General features: G+C 36.8%; 1 protein-coding gene across 1 annotated transcript in view; it reads left to right on the forward strand.

The window, feature by feature from the left end:
• Positions 1 to 3,310: 3,310 nt before the first annotated feature.
• PCLO (piccolo presynaptic cytomatrix protein) overlaps positions 3,311 to 19,595 on the forward strand; it is a gene marked incomplete at both ends in the record, with an annotated part of 281,873 nt that continues 265,588 nt past the window's right edge. The window contains 2 exons of the mRNA XM_084230265.1: positions 3,311 to 3,552; positions 9,562 to 11,260. Coding sequence (XP_084086391.1) covers positions 3,311 to 3,552; positions 9,562 to 11,260 — 1,941 coding nt within the window. The remainder of the gene's footprint in view (positions 3,553 to 9,561; positions 11,261 to 19,595) is intronic.

The raw sequence follows: 19,595 nt of genomic DNA on the forward strand, positions 1-19,595 counted from the left end.
CATTTATTATAAAAAGAGGTTAGTATTTTGGTTCCCTACCTTAACAGGTTGTTATTTTTGTGGTTCTTAAATGATTATAATGTTAATTATAATGTTATAAAGTATTATATTTAATGAGGAATAATAGGCATTTCAATATTTATTCCAATAGGCAATTCAATATTCGTATTTTGCTTAATAATTTATAAAATATATACTGTTCTTTTCAATTAAATGAATTGAAGATTTTTAACTAATATTTAAATAATAGTTAATACATAATAGACCACTCATTTTTCTGTTTTCAACGAAGACTATCCTGACTTTCATTTTCATGAAGTCCATTTATTTCAAATATTGCACATGTGACTACACATAAAGTGTTCCTTTGGTTTTAGCTTGATTTGACAGCTATCTGCAATGACACAAGTAGACTGGGTCACCCTATTCCAGAGAATCATTATTTAGTCATGTTTAGTTGTTAACTATCACGGTTATATTAGCTCTAATCTATTAAAATAGAAACTATCTGGGAAACTAAGACAAAAATTAAACAAGAGAAAAAGATCCGGTGTTCTGGAGTTGAATAGTCTTTTTAGAAAAACATAATGGTATAGAACAGTGAAGGGCTTCAGAAATTGATTCCATTTATACCCGTACATATTAGGATGAATGAACTGGAACAGAACTATCAGTTTGTTAAATTGATCTAAATTCAAATAAATGTTCATTACAATAACAACAAACAGGAAGCAACTAGGATTTTGAATATACTACTGTTAGTTAATTAAAGAATGAAGCTAATAATATTCTTCAGGGTAAGAAAGAGGAACTCCATAAAGTTATTGGCAGCATTTAACTCTTCATCCTTTGTACCTTTACATTTATGTGAACCCACACATAAGGAATGCATGTCCTAGTTCTCTTTAGATCAGAATCACCTTCCAAGTACAAGCAACTTTAAGCCCAAGTGGAGGAAAAAAGAAACATTATTCATAGCTCAGTTATAAAATTCCCAAGGGCAAAATCATTTAAAAAAGTCAACTAACATGTTTCCCAAGTGGCACCATCACATCATCCCTTGTTTTCACAGTCCATTTACTTTCCTCACCTTGTATCCCATTTCCATTTTCTGATGATATTTGTTTCTTAGAGAGGAAAAGAAAAGATGAATGCATATTTTTGATACAATGGACTATAATATAATCTTACAAAGGATTGCTTTTGATTAGCCTACTGACATTATTTTGCATGTTGATTATCACTTATTTCTTATTGCTTCACAGATGCGTTTGTATCTACAATGGAAAAGAATATAATGTTGGTATATTTTCTCAGTTTGAAAATATTCTGAAGGTAAGCATTTGAAAGGGTATTAATCTTACCAATTTTTGAAGACTGTGGTGTGTGGATGTGAACACATCAAATATATTTTAATCTAATAAAACTTGAACAGTTAACAGAAAACAGCCAGCATGTGATGACTCTTCCTCACCAGTATATAGACGGTGACTGATCCCCAGTAATAGCAGACTGAGCCAAAGAACAGTTATTTAATTTTATTTATTTATTTTTGGTCAGGGAAGGTTTTATGATTCAGGGTTGCGTAGCTAATCATCTCTCTTTTGAAGCAAACTGATTTCTAGGAAATATGAACATAAAGTATTTGCTCCAAAAGGTCATCAAAATGTCAGGTTGTCTTGGCTTGATTTGTCTGTCTGAACTGAGAGTTTACTCTTCTTTATTTAAATGAATCACTCTGCAATTTTGCTTTTGGAAATCACATTTCAGTTTGTTATGAAAAGAATTAATGTGTATGTAATTTTAGTAGAAACTTGACCAAAAATGATACTTCATCTGGTTACTAGTTATCTTTAAAAGCAGTATATGTAGTCACAAATTGTTGTAACTGCCCCTTTTTAGTTCTGATACAAGTGGGATATACAATATCAAACTATTGTTACTGTGAAAACTTAAGAAACTTCTGAGATAATATTCACTTCTGTTTATTTTATTCATTCCCAAATGGTTAGCCTTTGATTTTCTTTAACCTCTACAATTGAGATACTAAGTCCATTTATTATGAAAGGTGGGTAGGCAAAACAGGGCTGCAAATCCAGTTCAGTGCTTAAATAAAACTTCCCTTCCTAGAAATGTAATGGGGTGCAGGAGGGGGCCGTGGAGAGGGGGAGGAGAGAAGAGGAGAGGGAGAGAGAATGATATTATGCGTTGACCTGTGGGTGGGAAGTCGGTCTGGAAGAGTGCTAATTCTCTGTTGCTAATGAATTGCATAACTACTATACACTGTAATTTACCATTTTACGTTTTTCTGTCCACGTTTGTGAAAAAGAAAGATCGAATGCATCTTTTCAAAATTTCACACTACTGTAACATTTTAACGTTGTACAATGTGGCTCTTATGACTGAAGCCCACCACAATTTCCCATAATCCTTGAATTTTGTGCAGTACCTTTAGGCAACAACACAGCTTTTGACGTACTCAAAACCTCACCTGCTCACCGATGCTGTATGTAAGGTTTGAATCTAGTTGTCCCGGGGAAGTTCTAAATGCAAAAGGCCAGTCTATCTCCTTTTGGGAAATGTTGTCCACAGGTATCAGAAGTTTCTTCTGTTCATTTTCAGTTACTTGAAGCCGTGGATCTTTCAAAAGCTTCCTTTTAAAAAAAGAAAAAATTTGAAACTACAAATCCCATGAGCCAAAGTTGGACCAGAGACTCCCCCTCTTACCTCTCCCCACCCCGCAACCCGCCTTTGAATGCAGTCTGCTAAAAGTCAGGTCGAGGCATCCTGGCTTATGCCTGAAAGGAGCCTCCGCCGTTCCGTCCAGGTTTTCAGCTGTGCCCTCGCCGGGCCCCTTTAAATGGGCGCCGAGAGTGAGAAGGAGACGGAGCGACGCAGAGCGAGGTGGGCGCGGACGCGAGCATCACCTGTTCCGCGCCGGGCATGCGCATTGCGAGGGCGCGGGCCAGGAGGCGGGGCTCGGTGGGAGGGGCAGACGGCGCCCGGCTGGCACCGCTCAGATCTGCTTCTCCCCGGCTCCGGGCGCTGAGGCGGCGTCGGGGAGGCGTCTTCTGCCAAGGTTGCCTGGCGTTGCCCAACATGGAGGAGGCACCGGTCGCGGGCGTCACCTGCCAGTGGGACTAACCCCCGCCGGCCGCTGCGGCCAGCTGTGCCGGGTCCCCAGCCCTGGGACTTCGCCGCCCGCACGCCCCGCGGCGGACCCCGGTTCCGGTTGCTCCGCGGGCCGCGGGCTTCCCGACGGGGACGCGGTACCGGGAGGGAGCGCGGCGGCCCCGAGTCTTCCTGAGCCATGGGCAACGAGGCGAGCCTGGAAGGGGAAGGGCTCCCCGAAGGGCTGGCGGCCGCGGCCGGAGGAGGGACTGGCGGGGCGGGGAGCCCCTCGCACACCGCGCTCCCGGCCGGCATGGAGGCGGATCTGAGCCAGCTGAGCGAAGAGGAGAGGAGACAGATCGCCGCTGTCATGTCAAGGGCGCAGGGGCTGCCCAAGGGAAGCGTTCCCTCGGCCACTGCGGAGCCGCCTTCCTCGCACAGGCACGCACAGCATGATGTATATGTCCAGGCATATATGTATAGCTTCCCTTGCACATATGTGCCAGCCCGTATGTGCGAGCACGGCAGTACATATATGTCGTTTCCGTTCATTTTATTTTCCCTAATGGGGTGGCGATGAAGAGATGATAAGCCTGCTGATGGGCAGGATCAAAACGATGCATTGTAGAGTTTCTGGTGGGATAGTCAAGGGTTGCATTCTTGGACTGTGATTTCAGGTTGTGTTTTTTGGCCTTTTGTAACCTTTGCCTCTAGCATGGCGTGGAGAGACACCCTCCCTCCAGGGTTTTACTAATCTGGAAGTCTTCCATTAATATAAAACGGACGTTTTGGGAAATGGTGTGAGCTGGATGTTTATCTGTCTCGGTTTAAACCTCCTCGGGTATTTCGGTTTGTTTGTTTGTTTATTTTTCCTCTATGAATGGTGTCTAAATATCTCTTAATGATACCTTTAATTCCCCTGGAGGTGATTTGTCCTTCCTTCCCACCCAGCTCCCACCCTGACAGAAGCTCTTTAGGTAGAAAGTATAGAATGAAAACACCTTTTCTGTTCAGTAAGGGACCTTAAAATATGCTGTGGCATTAAACAGATGGTTTGGTCACAGCAGAACAGGTGTTGTATATGTATCTCTGAATTAGCATTTGCTATTTTTTAAACCACTGCTCTCTTATATACAAAAGTGGCTTACAATTTGTGGAAGGACCTGTGAATTTGTGTCATCTTAAAATTAGTTTCCAATACATCCTTTTAAAAACAAAGCAAGTAAATGACAACTAGCAAAGGCAATTTAGAGCTCATCTGTAATGTTAGCTTGTTTATTTTTCTCTCTGGCTTTCCATTTTTCTTCAGCCTAATAAGTCAATTGTTTTCTAATTAGAATACTAAAAGGGTATAATCATCCTGCCTGCCCTGCCTTGATCATTGTAAACAAACCCTTTAACTTTGCACTGTCAGTTGAGAACAGTTGTCTGTCCATGGTCCTGAAACCATTCCTGCTTTATGATAAATAAGGGAAAACCCACGTTTTTTATTTGAGATTAGAAATAGGAGAGATCTGGATATATAGGCGCAGAATTTTACCATTTACTTAGTAAAACAAAAACATGTTAACTGAAGAACTATCACATAAGTATATTTGTATAATTTTGACCAATAATTATGATGTCAAATTTATAGCATAGAAATGTAAAGTGTTTCATAGATTGTGATACTATTTTTTACATTAACACTTTAGATGCCTAAAATCCACCATATGTAAAACCCTGTTTCCTTGAAGTGATAACATACTAGTCGTAAAAACTATTTCCTTTATATTGAATATTCTTTGTTTTAAAACTCATACTAATATATTTGTTTGGTGTAACAGCTTTATTATCCATTACCTTAGTAGTGCAGCATATAATATTTATTATTTTCTCTATTGATTAAAACTTGGAAAATAATTGAACACTCATAGAGTTTCATAGGATAGAATGAGGTGTAATACTTTTAATTAGTTTTTTAGAAATGTATGTTAGCTCTTTTACAATTTTTTCCTCAGGGGCCCAAGCAACAGGTTTAGCATGCTGGTTCAAGTTATCAAGAAAAGTATGAGCTATTATTTCTAAATTCTTAACTTTTCTTCTGTTCAAAGGGTGGCCGAAAAAATGTTATTTCGGCTTACCAAACTGTTGTTTTGTGCAATATTTGTATCAGACATCATACCTTTACAACTCTATTGATAATTTTGTTATGGTGGAATTCTACTAATAGGCAATGGGCCTCCCCTGGTGGCGCAGCGGTTGAGTGCTGGGTTGCAAGGCTGCCTGCAGTCTCTGCAGCGCCAGTTCGTTCCCAGGCCGCAGGTGAGGGTCCCACACACACACACACACAAAAAAAAACCAAAACTAATAGGCAACCTGTGGCCTAAGTAGTTATTGGTGAAAGCTCCACCCAAGTAATTTTTTATTTTTGTGATCTCTTATTTTTTGCTGAAAGATTTTTATAAAAATTTTGTAATTTTTTTTAGTTTTTGTGTCCTTATGTGAAGCCAGTGAAACAATTGTTCTATCATTAAGATACATTTAGTATATATTAGAAAGTATATCTATATTATTTGCAGTTTTCAGAGTTGAGGTGGTGTGAATTAGACATGGTGGGATTTTATTTTATTTTTTAAAGAAATAAGAGTTAAGAACCAGAGATCTAGGATATTATCTGACTTTTACTGACTCATGAAAAATTACATATGTTTTTCAACCATATGTTGTTCAGTTTCCTTGCCTCTAAATAAAGCAAGTGATACTTGTCTTCCTATCTTGTAGGCACATTGTGAGGATCTATTAAAATTTGACCAGAATGTCTGTTTTGTTTTTTAATTTGAAGGAACTCTATAAATATAAAGAACACTAATAGCAGTATCTGCAGTGATAGGCAGGAAGGTTACAAGCAAGTTGTATGTTGCATTATTGAATTATGAGTTATTTTTATCTACCTGTATTTTGCATTTGGAGAAATCAGTGCAATATATAGTGGACATCCTCCCCACCCCTGCCAGGAGTCAGGATACCATATTTTCTTGACTATTTTTATAACATTGAACCAATCCCTTATTCTCTTAGTTCCTAGTATTCTCTACAGAATTAAAATGAGTAGTTATTCTTGAAGTTCCTTATAGTTCTAATGTAAAAAATTTTATGTGACTCAGCACTGTCAGTTAAGTTTCATTGCCTATTTTACATTACAAAAAATGCTAGCATTCCAGTTGCATTTTCATTTTTAGTCTTGAAAACATGTTTATCTCACTTGTACATGAAACAGTTTTTCTGCTAACCTGTGAAAGTAAATTCTAGTCTGTGGATGACAGTAATGAAATGAAAAGGGAGGTTGTTTAAAACATGGATGTTACAAGCTACAAGAAGACAAGTTTCAGATGAATTGCTCCTGGATTTTTGATTCATTGTAGATCTAGGGAAATGCAATTTTATCGCATTTTCCATTCTATTTACAGCTACAGATATGTTATATGAGAAGACCGTTATTGAAAAACACCTTTGATTAGTAAAATATAAGATTTCCAACAGAATTGATTATTTTCTTTAGCATCCTTTGGGCCTCTTTGAATGGGTAGAGACCTCTACAACTCTTTTTCCTCCTGGAACAGCAGGACAAATCCTGATTATACAAAATGTTTTCATATTTTTTCAGAAGGCCTATAGAAAAATGTAAAGTAAAACAAATTCAAGAAATTTTAGAGAAAAACAAAAATCTGTTCATTCATTCATTCACTCATTTATTTACTTATTCATCTACCCATCAAACTTTAATGCTTATCTACTAGTTAGCAGGTTTAATTCTAGTAATGTGAAGATGAGTGAAAATTCTCTGTCTAGGAGTTCACAGTCTAGTATACAAGACATATAGTGTATTTTAGTCATTTTTCTTTTTACCTAACAGTTGTTAAAGCAACAAAAATGCACCAGAGACCACAGTTAACTAAGGTATCTTTATATTTTTGTTTGATATTAAGACTGTATCCTTTCTTAATGATATCTTTCTGCCCCTTGCTCCCAGATCCCCATGTTATATTTCTGTTAACATAATTATAGCAACTAAAGCTAAGTTGAAATTATGGAGCAGTCATTATAGCTACAGAGGTATTTTCTCATTGGGGATTCTATAATATTATACAGTGTATATTTTTAGGAAGTGTTTGCAGTCAGCTTGCTTTCAATTTGGTATATATTATTATCCCAAATATTTGGTATTCCTGAAATTTATTTTTTCATTTGTTTTGTACATAGATTGGCTTAAGTGAATAATATCACAAAATCGGTCATTAAAATAAGTTTAATGGTATTTTCAAGACAGGACAATTCAGTAAAATTCAGAGTAGATTTTTTTTTTTTAGTCTGTTTAAAATATGATTTGCACGTCTCTGTACAAGGCAACCAATTCAATCAAATGCCTAAATAATTATAAGATAGTTACTTATTTCTATAACATATTCCCTAACCATGCGATCTTCAAGGCAGTACTAAATTTTCTAATTGAATCTAGAACATTTCTAGGATAATGTGAAAAGCTATACAGGGGAAATTTTTTAAATATTCTATTTTAGTTTGTTTACTATGGCCTTTCTGCCTTCATCCTTCATATAGAAGGGAGCAGATAGGAAGGCCTATAAAGAGATTATTTTTTCCAAATGAAAACATGTAGCAATGCATTTAAAAGTTCATCTTGGAACTTTGGAATTAAGTATGGTAATAATTCTAATTCCCTATTTAAATGAAGTTTTCAGAAATTTGGTGATATCTAAGTTTTTGTAACTTTTTTCCCTGGAGACAATTACCCAAACTAAGAATTCTATTTGTCTTTAATTAGAAAATCACTTTGTACGTACATTCTCATTTATAGATCATTTGCTTCCTTTCTGAGTCTTTAGTTTTAGAAGTATGTTTTTTGTGTTTCTACTATGTCTTACATTTTTTCTGTACTAAAATTCTAGATCAATAGGGAAATTTCAAAACATTAATCCAAATTAAGTGCCAAATAATGTGAAATAATAATTTTATAGTTTGATCCATTAGCAGGTAAATCTTGATAAACCAAATTAAAATCTGTAGAATTTTATTGTTATCATCTAATATTTTAAGTGTTACTAGATCTATTTCTTTCTCCTTTTTTCTTTTAACTAAGAGGAAATATTTTTCAAAATAAATAACTACAAATATCAAAGAAAATACTTGTAATTTGATGTTCTCTATAATCCTAATGTTGCATGTTGTTATTAATGTGACTATATCAGTAAATGATGGCTCATTTAAAAAATTAATGTACTTGATTTTTGCTAAACAACTACTTTTAGTATTTAACCATAGTATTTTAAAATCGATCATGTTTCCAATACTATTTTTAAAAATCTAGTATATTTATCTACAAATTGAAAGAAATCTTGCAAATTATTTGTTAAATTTAAAATTTGATGTCAATAATAAATGACATAAGTAATAATCTAACAATGGCAATTGTAAATGTAGAAAGCAGTGAGTAAAGAGATTATTATGTATTTTCTTCATCTGAGAAAAGTAGCAATAGTTTTTAAAAGTTAGATCACAATCAGCTTGTTGTTATTTGCATACCAAACTATACCTCAATTTCTTTTAAACAACTATTGTTAATTTGCATAGATATCTAGGTCAAGAATTAGCAATTGGAAAAATAATTAAATGACATAACAGTATTATTCCACAAGAAAGTTGGAAGACTGAATTTGTTTCTTAAAAATTTTAAAGTAACCGAAGTTTCTATAAAATTCTCATTCTGTAAAGTTTAATATACACAATATTTGATGGATAATCCTTTTAGACAGAATAGGACAAAATTGAATAAATTATCAACTTTCTCAGAGCCTCTAGAAAGGTACCATATCAACAATGTCCTCTATCAGAAACTCACACATTGTCATATTGTGTGCTTAATTTAACTAATGTAATTCTTATAATCCAGTGGAAAAAAATTACAGCAAACTCCTATATTTCGAAATGAGTATTTTTACTTCTTAGTGCTGATAGTGTTTAGGAGGCTAACATTTTTTGGAATATAACATTTGATCAAAAGTGACACATCCTGTGAAAATGTATGTATTATATTGTGTTGCATTGATCTAGGCATTAATGTATTTAATCAGGTTTTAAATATGGCCAGAGTCTATGAAGTATAAATGTGATTTTTTTTTTATTAAGTACTTTCTAATTAGATATCTTAAGTTTTGATCACTTGTATTAGGGCATATCTTTTTCTTTTTTATACTTCTGTTGAAACTACTCATATAAAGAAAGGAATAATGACATCAAAATGTTATAATCACTTAGGAGATGATGCAAAAAAGATTCTAGTTAAATTTGTATACATTCATAATTTTGATGACGAAGAAAGTAGTAGTTTTTCAATATTATGTAGAGTTAGAATAATTTCCATTATTTTCAGTTTGTTTTCTTTTACTTTTCTAGGAAACCAGAGTTGGATAGTAGTCATCCCCCAAAACAACCTGGAAAACCACCAGACCCTGGGCGTCCAACTCAGCCTGGTCTCAGTAAAAGTAGAACTACAGACACTTTCAGGTCAGAGCAAAAATTGCCTGGAAGGAGTCCTTCCACTATTAGCTTGAAAGAATCGAAGTCTAGAACTGATTTTAAGGAAGAGCACAAATCTAGTATGATGCCTGGTTTCTTCTCTGAGGTTAACCCTTTAAGCGCTGTCTCTTCTGTTGTAAATAAATTCAATCCTTTTGATTTGATATCAGACTCTGATGCATCCCAGGAAGAAACCACCAAGAAACAAAAAGTGGCTCAGAAGGAACAAGGAAAATCTGAAGGGATCACAAAACCCCCATCACAACAGTCACCCAAGTCAGTTCCTAAGCCGCAAGGACCTGTGAGGGCCGCGCCTCAGCGGGAAGGCTCGCCCAAATCACTATCTTCTCAACAACCAGAAAAAACTAAATCACAACCTCCAGGCACAGGAAAGCCAATTCAGGGCCTCACCCCGTCTCCTCAGACAGACCAGGCAAAATTGTCACTTCAAAGGGATACGGCTAGGCCTCAAAGTAAACAGTCAGACACAGTAAAGGGAGAATCAATTAAACCCTCACTGCAAAGCCCTTCCAAACCACCTATTCAGCAAGCAAGTCCTGGAAAAGTTGCAGCTCAGCAGCCTGAAAAACTTTCTACACAACAACCTGGGCCTACAAAGCCCCCAGCTCAGCAGCCAGGACCAGTGAAGCCCCTAGCTCAACAACCAAGTACAGCAAAGCCCCCGCCTCAGCAGCTGGCAACCAAGCCCCCAGCCCAACCACCAGGGATAACAAAGCCTACAGCTCAGCAGCCTGCACCAAAGTCTCCAGCTCAGCCTGTTGGACCTGCAAAACCTCAAGCTCAACAGACTGGGTCAGAGAGACCTCTATCTCAGCAACCTGGGCCAAAGTCTCTAACTCAGCCTGCTGGGCCTGCTAAGGCTTCAACACAGCAACCTGGGCCAGGAAAGACTCCAGTTCAACAGCCTGCCCCTGTAAAACCCTCAGCTCAACAGACTAGCCCAGCAAAGCCCTCGCCTCAACTGCACGGTACAGCAAAACCCTCAGCTCAACAGCCTGCCCCAGCAAAACCCTCAGCTCAACAGCCTGCCCCAGCAAAACCCTCAGCTCAACAGCCTGCCCCAGCAAAACCCTCAGCTCAACAGCCTGCCCCAGCAAAACCCTCAGCTCAACAGCCTGCCCCAGCAAAACCCTCAGCTCAACAGCCTGCCCCAGCAAAGCCTTCAGCTCAGCAGCCTGCCCCAGCAAAGCCTTCAGCTCAGCAGCCTGCCCCAGCAAAGCCTTCAGCTCAGCAGCCTGCCCCAGGAAAGCCTTCAGCTCAGCAGCCTGCCCCAGGAAAGCCTTCAGCTCAACAGCCTATCCCAGCAAAGCCTTCAGTTCAGCAATCTACAAAACCAATAAGCCAAACCGGAGCTAGGAGATCTCTGCAGCCCTCAACTTCTCCATCTGCAGCACATACTCCAGTACAAGGCCTCCCCAAAACCATCTGTCCTCTTTGCAATACCACTGAACTTCTGTTGCATGTTCCAGAAAAGGCCAACTTTAACACATGCACAGAGTGTCAAACCACTGTCTGCAGTCTCTGTGGTTTTAATCCCAATCCTCATTTAACTGAGGTGAGTACATCCATCCATTCTGTCTGTGCTGTAGACCATATCATCTTCCACAAATGGTGTTTAGTTTTATTACTGATTGATAGGGTGGAATTATTTTTCTGTTTTTTTCCATCTTTCCATCTTTTCTTTTTTCCTTCTCTGCCAATTGTAAATTAGAATTTTAGAAACATTTTCACGAATGGTAGGCTAAAAATATTGCCACAATTTCTAATAAATTTGGCATATAAAATAAAATGCTGGGCATCTGCTCATTTCACTTTTAAGATCCACACTATTTGTTAATTAGTATATATTATATTACTTTTTTTCATTCATTGTCCTATCCACTAAATGATGATACTCTTAACTGGGATCATGTTTGTGTTAGGAAATAGTGGACTTTTTTTCAATCTTTTTTTTTTAAAGATTTAATTTATTTATTTTATACAAGCACTGGGTAAGTAAGTAAGCAGTCAGAAGCACGGGAGGGTGAGAGAATTCACCAAAGCCAGAGCAGGGAACAGCACAGGTAGACTGATGAAGTACACTGCTAAGGGGAGCAGCAGGCGTGGCAGGAGAGGTCTGCATGCTATGTGGGACCCTCGCCAGCGGCCGGGGATCAAACCGGCGCTGCAGAAGCTGCTGGCAGCTTCGCATCCCTATGCTCAAGCGCTGCGCCACTGGGGAGGCCCTTTTTTCAAATTTTAAATACAGTATTCATAGAGAATCGAATGCACTTTTTCAGACTACCTTTCTCCTTTTCCTGTCAGTGATTCTGATATATCCTATGAGGGCATCTCAGCTGCCTCATTAGGAAAGAGTCATTAATCACAGCATAAGTCAGTTTATAAAATAAGGATATCATTAGAGCAGGCTCAACATCGGTGGGATTTGTCTCAAAAGGATCACAAGTTTAATCTCCAACTGTTTGAGTAAGCCTTCCTGAGAAGTCATTTCAGAAAGAGGACAGTAGTGAACTCATCTTGAACAAATGAGTTTAAGGTTGTTTACTCTGTTTGAGAATAGTAAGGAAATTTTAATTAAGTTCAGTTAATATTAACTCAGAACTTAAGAGCTCTGAAAAAATACCATTTTAACTGGTAGAGAATTGGGGACATTCAGGTGGGTGAAGGGACAAAAAGTACAAATGGCAGAAAAACTCAGAAAATCTTTGCAATTAAAAAATAATGCAGCAAAGTTGGTGCAGCAAAGATGGGATAATATAAAGTGACACTGTAGAGACATAGAGTCTAAGAAAAAGTGTTTTTAAAAGAAATCTTATCAGATGAAAAGTTACTTAATCCATCAGGAGGGCAGCGGTTAGTGGGCTGTTCTGTGCATTCTGTCTGTGAACAGCTCAAGAGTCAGCAGCAGGCAGTAGAGGATTATGTGACTTAAATATCCCTGGGAGAGGTGACTTGAATACCCCTTTTCTAAGTGAATCCTATGTTATGATCATAACAGCAATGATTATTGGTAGCTATTATGTTAGTTTGGCTATTTGCCATGATGAAAGATAAAAATGATGTATATTTTAAATTTGTCAAACTCTGATTGTTTTCTAAAGTAACTTTTCTTTTTTTTTTCCAATGTCATAATACACACCTTAACTTTTTAAATAAACCATTTTTGTAAAGATTTATTTATGTATGGGTACAAGAACTGGAGTACACACCAGAGGCGTGGGGGAGTGAGAGGATTCACCAGAGACAGAGTGGGGAACAGAATAGGCAGACTGAAATACACTGCTGAGGGGAGCAGCAGGCAAGACAGGAGAGGTCTGCTGCACCATGTGGCTAGCTCCCTGCCTGGCCGGGGATTGAACTCGTGCTCCAGAGGCTGCAGACAGCTTCACAGTGCTATGCTTAACCCCTGGCACTACCAGGGAGGCCCTAAATAAGCCATTTTTTAATGATAGAATTATAATTAAGAAGCACATTCTGCATTGCAATTAAAGTACTAGGTCATTTATTTGCAGTTTAAAAAATTTTGGTAAAGGTGTCTTTCTCCCCATGGCATACTGTCTTATAGGAATGTGCAGTAATGATTTCAAACAGTTGATGATCATTTTATAAACTGTTATGTTTTTGTGGCAATTTATAGGGCAGACAGACAACTGGGCATTCCAACCACGTATATTATGTGAAAATCTACTGTATGGAAGGTATTTTGCTATATGTTGAAAAGATATAGATAGTTAAAATATAATGCTGATAGTAATGATTGAATTGCACTAGGTTATATTTATATTATACTTGTACAAGGAAATGTAATATAGACACAGTATCATAAATTGTTAGGATCTGAGATAGCAATCAAAAGCCATTGATTTATGGTATTAATAGCAACATTTTCCTTTAACTTTTAATTTTTCCTCATAAGGAAAGATGTAATGTGAATTCTAATTCTGAACTCTAGTAGGGCTTTTTCCCTAGTTCTGCCCACCAAATAGCCTGATCTTCAAACTCCTCAATTATGTGACGTTAAAACTTGAAAGTTAAATCTCTGTATAGAAGCTGAGCATCTATCTTTTAAGATATAAGATATATCAAGATTTGGGAACAACAGCCACTTTAAACTGTATCCATGAGAAAGTAAACTTGTCTGACTCTTTGAGAGGACAAACACTTTGGGTGAAATTGTGCTAAAGAGTTCAGATTAGTTAACCAATAGCTTTTCCATGCAGGGCAGGAACAGAGGGTGACCATTTTTAGTACTTTATTTATATGAATTTATTTTCAATTTTGATGTTTTAATGCCAGTAATATTTTACCTTTTTTTTAAAAAGATTTATTTATTTATACAAGCACTGGGGTACAGTCAGAAGCGGGGGAGGGTGAGAGAATTCAGTAGAGCCAGAGTGGAGAGCAGAACATGCAGACTGACGAAGTACACTGCTGAGGGGAGCAGCGGGCACGGCAGGAGAGGTCTGCGTGCCATGTGGGACCCTCGCCGGTGGCCGGGGATCGAACCAGCGCTGCAGAGGCTGCAGGCAGCTTTGCAACCCAGTGCTCAACCACTGTGCCACTGGGGAGGCCCAGTAATATTTTACTTTTATAGTATATGAGTAAAATGCAATGATTGTCTCTTATATTACATCTTGAAAAGATTAGAATTTCTCTGATGTGTTTTGTTATCAGCACATCAGGATTATGACTATATTTGCTTAAGAACAACCTGCAGCCTTAATACCTACTATGTCTGAGGAGGAAGGACTAGAGAGTTATCAACATTCAGACACAATCTACAGAGAAGGGGAAATTTTATTCTCCTAATTTTGCTAGTCCTACCTCCCTTCCCAGCACACACACACACACCCCTTTAGACAAACCCATATATCTGGGTGGGTGAAGAGGTTGTCTTTTAAATTAACTGCCCTCCATAGTGGCTGCCAAGATGTGCGCTATTCCACATAAACCTTAAGAACCCACTGGCCCTCTGCCTGGAGTTTTTATTGCTTTATCTACATGCTAATCCAATAATGGGATGATGCACATTCTCATTTTGGACTTGACCTTTTGAAACAGGCACTGAGCATTTACTTTTTAATTAGTGACATGGAGTATTTTGTTTTTCTTCACTTTATCTCTTGATTGGTAGTCTGGAGCAAGATAGATAGCGGGGCAGATATTTTATTACTTATCGTTAATGTCTGATACTTCCCTGACTTGTATGGAATTTTGTAATATTTGAAATGACATCGCTTTTCAGAATGTTGGTGATTGACCAAATTTCAGTGATAAAAGTAGATTTAGTTGGGCTTTTTTGAGTCGCATTATTTTTCTTCCTGAATGACCAGTACATTTAGTCTTTTGGCTGCAACCAATTATTTCAGTTAACAAAAACATGGCCATCTTTCTGGGGCTCAAAAACTGAAATTCAAATAAACCTACAATTACATATGAACTCTCTCCACTTATTACCAAATAAAAACCCAAAAAAATTACTGAAATTTTTCAGGTTGGCAAATGACTTAACTGGCCACCTCATTTAGGTGGAGAGGACTGTTGCTTCATCTCTTTCTTGTAAGACACTGAGGAAAAGATCTAAGAAGAGCCAGTGAGAAAAGAACAGAGCTAGGCCTAATGTCAGGAGACTGAGACCTGTGGAGAAAGAAAGTTAGCAAGACTTTCCTGAAAGTGGGAAGAATTTTTAGAAAAGGAGATTTTCTTTTCTTAGTACATAGGTCTTTACTCCCTTTGTCCCCACCCCAAATTATAAGCAAAGACTGCAGTTTCTCTTAAAAAGGAGGACTGAGCTTGTGTGTTTGTGTGTGTATGTATTAATATTCTCTCTCTAAATGTCCCACTTTTTATAGTTAACTTGAAAGAATAGTTGTTCTAGAAAATGGGAAAGATCACCAGTGCAAAAGTTGGCATGTTGGAGAATTCCTTGAAGATAGAAAGAAATTGGGAATGAGGTGACAGAAAAAGAGCCAAGGAATCTACTAGTACTAGTGGTTCCTAAGGGAACCTCAGTGAAGACCTAACCTTGGAATCTGTTAAACATGGAAAGCAGTAGTGATCAAGTAATAACTTAAATAATAACTTAAATAGCTGCCGTAGGAACAAATAGGACCACTGGATTCTTTCCTGATCTCAGATGGGGAGACTAGAGGTAGGGAGAGGCCTAAGTTTTCTTCCTTCAAGCTAAAGCCAAAGAATTCTTAAAGTGAAGAGATGATCTACCTGAAGAAGACCTTCATGAGAAAACCAGGGAGTTGGTAGAAGAGTAGAAATACAAGCAATGCTCCTTTGCCACAACAGTGACATAAAGGAGAAAACAAACAAATGAATAAGACATTACTCAACAATGAGTCACATAAACTAAGTCTGTTATAGTTATTTAGATGCTGACCCTCTGCTATCCTATTTCCTTTTATTTAAAAGAGATAGCTAATGTAGAATCATATCTGTCCACAAATACAGAAAAGCCTCCTTTGATTACCTGTGCTAAAAAATGGAGACATTCACTATAAATTTGTAGTTTGAAAAGCCTAACTTGACACTTTAGCAATAATACTACATAAGGGACATAGTGCAAAACAAAACAAAACAAAACAGAACAAAAATACATGGCCTTATGGAAAGAGTTCATTTAAAAAATAAACTTGCAAAAATTCTTATTATTCCAAAGAATTATTTAAGAGGATACGTCATCAATAATAACTGCACTCAAATGTCATTGGGCTGATTAAGGATAAAAATGGGTCAATTGATGGCCTGGAAAATTGGGAAGTAAAGATCTGGAATTTTCCTAGTTTGTAGAGTTAAAGAGAATTAAAAAAACCTGCCCTTACTACTTCCTTATTATTTCCTTATGCCTATTTCCTTACTCCTTATTTACACCTATTATATTTTTCTTACTACTTACTTATACCTTATTTTGCAGGCACTGTTTTAGACACTGGGGATGTAGGAGTGACTAAAATAGACAAAAAATTGCTTCCCTCATCAAATGTGTATTGTAAGAGTAACAAAATATAAAGGTGACAGATGGTCATATGTGTTTTGGACAGAACTAAGTAGGAGACGGTTATAAACCAAGGGAAAGGTAGAGAGAGGGTACTATGGTTCTGTTACTCCCATTTGGGATTAGAGTCTGTGAGTTGATGGATAATTTGGGAATCTATGATTTTTAGTGGCACTAAAGGTCTAATTCTTACTTTTAGTTGGACTGATATTGGGGTTTTGGTGTGGGATAGTAAGGAAAGGGTGGGATAGAATGGGTAGTATTCTGAGATTCCTCTTTTTAACTGTCTCTGGTATGTGGAGCCTGGGAATCCACACTTTGTCACTAGCATGGAAGGGCCCTCTCTGGACTCCTGCCTGGGACTTATGTGGACAGTTGGGTGAAAGTGTTTATCTATAACTCTGGTGCTCCCTTGGGACTCTGGGAGCTCTGAAACTTTAAAAGACATAATAAAAATTGGGGAAATTATATCTAAGAACCCTCATAGGAGTTTTCTGAACAAAGAATCAAGACTATGGAAGGGAAATGAGAACATTGCTCTGAGGTAAATAAAGATGAAAGTCTTCAGATTGTGCAGATCCACCAGTGGCAAAACAAGATTAATAAAAATGACTGATAGATCCATCCCGTTGAAATACCAGATTTCCATGGATAAAGAGAAAACTTGAATGCCTTCCACAGAAAAAAACATTATCTCTACAAAGAGATGAGAAATCTGACAGCCATAATAATCACTGTGAACAAAGAGGACAGCAGATATGGAAACATTTAAAAAAATTTCTAGAGAAGGCAATAAGATTAATTCTGTATTGAAGCAAGATATCAAAAGAAAATAAAAAAGTCAGCTTAAGAATTTTTCACACATGAAAGAATGCTTATCATAGATGAAAGTTATTGCTCTATCTATGTATCTATCTGTCATCTTTCTGTCTATTAATTATACATCCATCCATGGACATATGTGTATGTGTGTATCACAATCACCATAGAACTTCCTCTATTAAAATGGAGTCACTCACTATACCCCAGAAAAGAAGAATGCTGGACAGACATTAATCATTCCAAAAATATGATTGCATCACAGTAGTGAAATGTGAGATATTAGATGGTACTAAAATTAAAAATGTTATGGAATATTTTATTGTGTATTGAAATATATAATACATCAGATATAATTTTTGGATATTGCTTAAGATAATCCTAAAACAAATGATAATATAGTTGTTTGAAAAGAAGGCCTCTTTAACAGTAAATTGAATTATATAATATTTTAAATTTATAAATTGAAATATATAATTTATAATGGCAGATGCAAGGAAAGCTCAAAAAAAGTAAATACTAGTTGATTCTAGAAAGTAAGGCTTGATGGTAGAGATTTTTTTAATTTTTTAATTAATTTATTAAAGGTTAATATACCTTTTGTGTACTATATTTTAACCTTGTGAATTCATGTTATGATTATAACTAGCACTTAAGTAACTTTAAAAATTCTAATTCATCAGATAATTGTTTAAAAAATTACATGGTATGAGAGGCTAGGTAAAAATTTAGATTCTTTATTTTTACATCTTTAACACCATCATTCTACTTGGTGAAATGTCAAGAATTTTTTTATTCTAAATGACAATAATGATTGGAAATACCTTGTTCCTGTGATGCCAAGTTTGTCCAGTTCTCTTACACATTATTTGCTGTCACAATGCGGTATAACTAATAATTGCTTTTCCATGAAATTAATAAAGAAAAATAGTATTTTGATCTAAATTTAATGTTTTTAGAAGATAAAAGATTTTTTCTAATCTCTTAATAATCCATATGATATCATTCATAGTATCTAAATAGAATACCCTGGTTATAGCAAAATTAATTTTTCTTCGTTTAAAATACTTCTCTAATGAAGTTAAAGGACTATCATTTTAAAGAATTTATCATTAAAAAATTTGTATTCCTGAAACATGTATACAAATACCATATTTGTTTACCTCTTTTTTTGGTGAGGTCTAATTTGCAACATTCTCCTCATGCTTTGGATATTCCCTGTAATATGTATGTATGTATGTATGTATGTATGCATGTATGTATTGTATGTCTATTCCTAATGCTCTACCCATAAGTTTAATCACTAGAACCAAGGTCTTTATTTTTTTTTCCAAAGATTTATTTATTTATGCATACAAGAGCTGGGATGTAAGCCAGTGGAGCGGAGAGGTGAGAGGATTCACCAGAGACAGAGTGGGGAGCAGAACAGCAGATGTACTGAAATACACTGCTGAGGGGAGCCGTGGGTAAGACAGGAGAGGTCTGCTGAGCCATGTGAGTTAGCTCCCTGGCTGGGGATTGAACTTTTGCTACAGTGGCTGCTGATAGCTTTATTGTGTTGAGACTTAACCCCTTGTGCCACCAGGGAAGCCCAAACCATGGTCTTTAAATGGCTGGATATGTCAGATATCTTTCTGCATATCCAACTTTTATAATGTTTACTAAGCCTTTTGTTATATATTAGTGCAACTGATGTGATCTAGCTTGGTAACAACAGATGTTATGCTGTGAAAGCAGATACCCACACTTCACAAAATCATTTATTGGATCTGTAAACTTAATACATTGATGGGTTAACTTGCTCATTGTTCATGTCCCTAGTGAAAACACATATCTAACACTCTCCTCTATTCGATATCTTAATTAGCTTAGATAAAATTGATCTCTTACAAACAGTTCTGATGTATTATATTGAAGATAAAATTGTCAGTAACCCATTAGAAGTTTTTAATCATTTTCCTTCAAGTAGTATCAATATCAGATGCATCAATAAGTCATCAAAAAATCTAAGTTGTAGTCCTAGCTGTGCCCCTCACACATGTACACCCTATATTCCTATGAATTC

This window comes from Talpa europaea (assembly GCF_964194135.1).
Source record: "Talpa europaea genome assembly, chromosome: 3".
In the NCBI taxonomy this organism is placed as follows: Eukaryota; Metazoa; Chordata; class Mammalia; order Eulipotyphla; family Talpidae; genus Talpa; species Talpa europaea.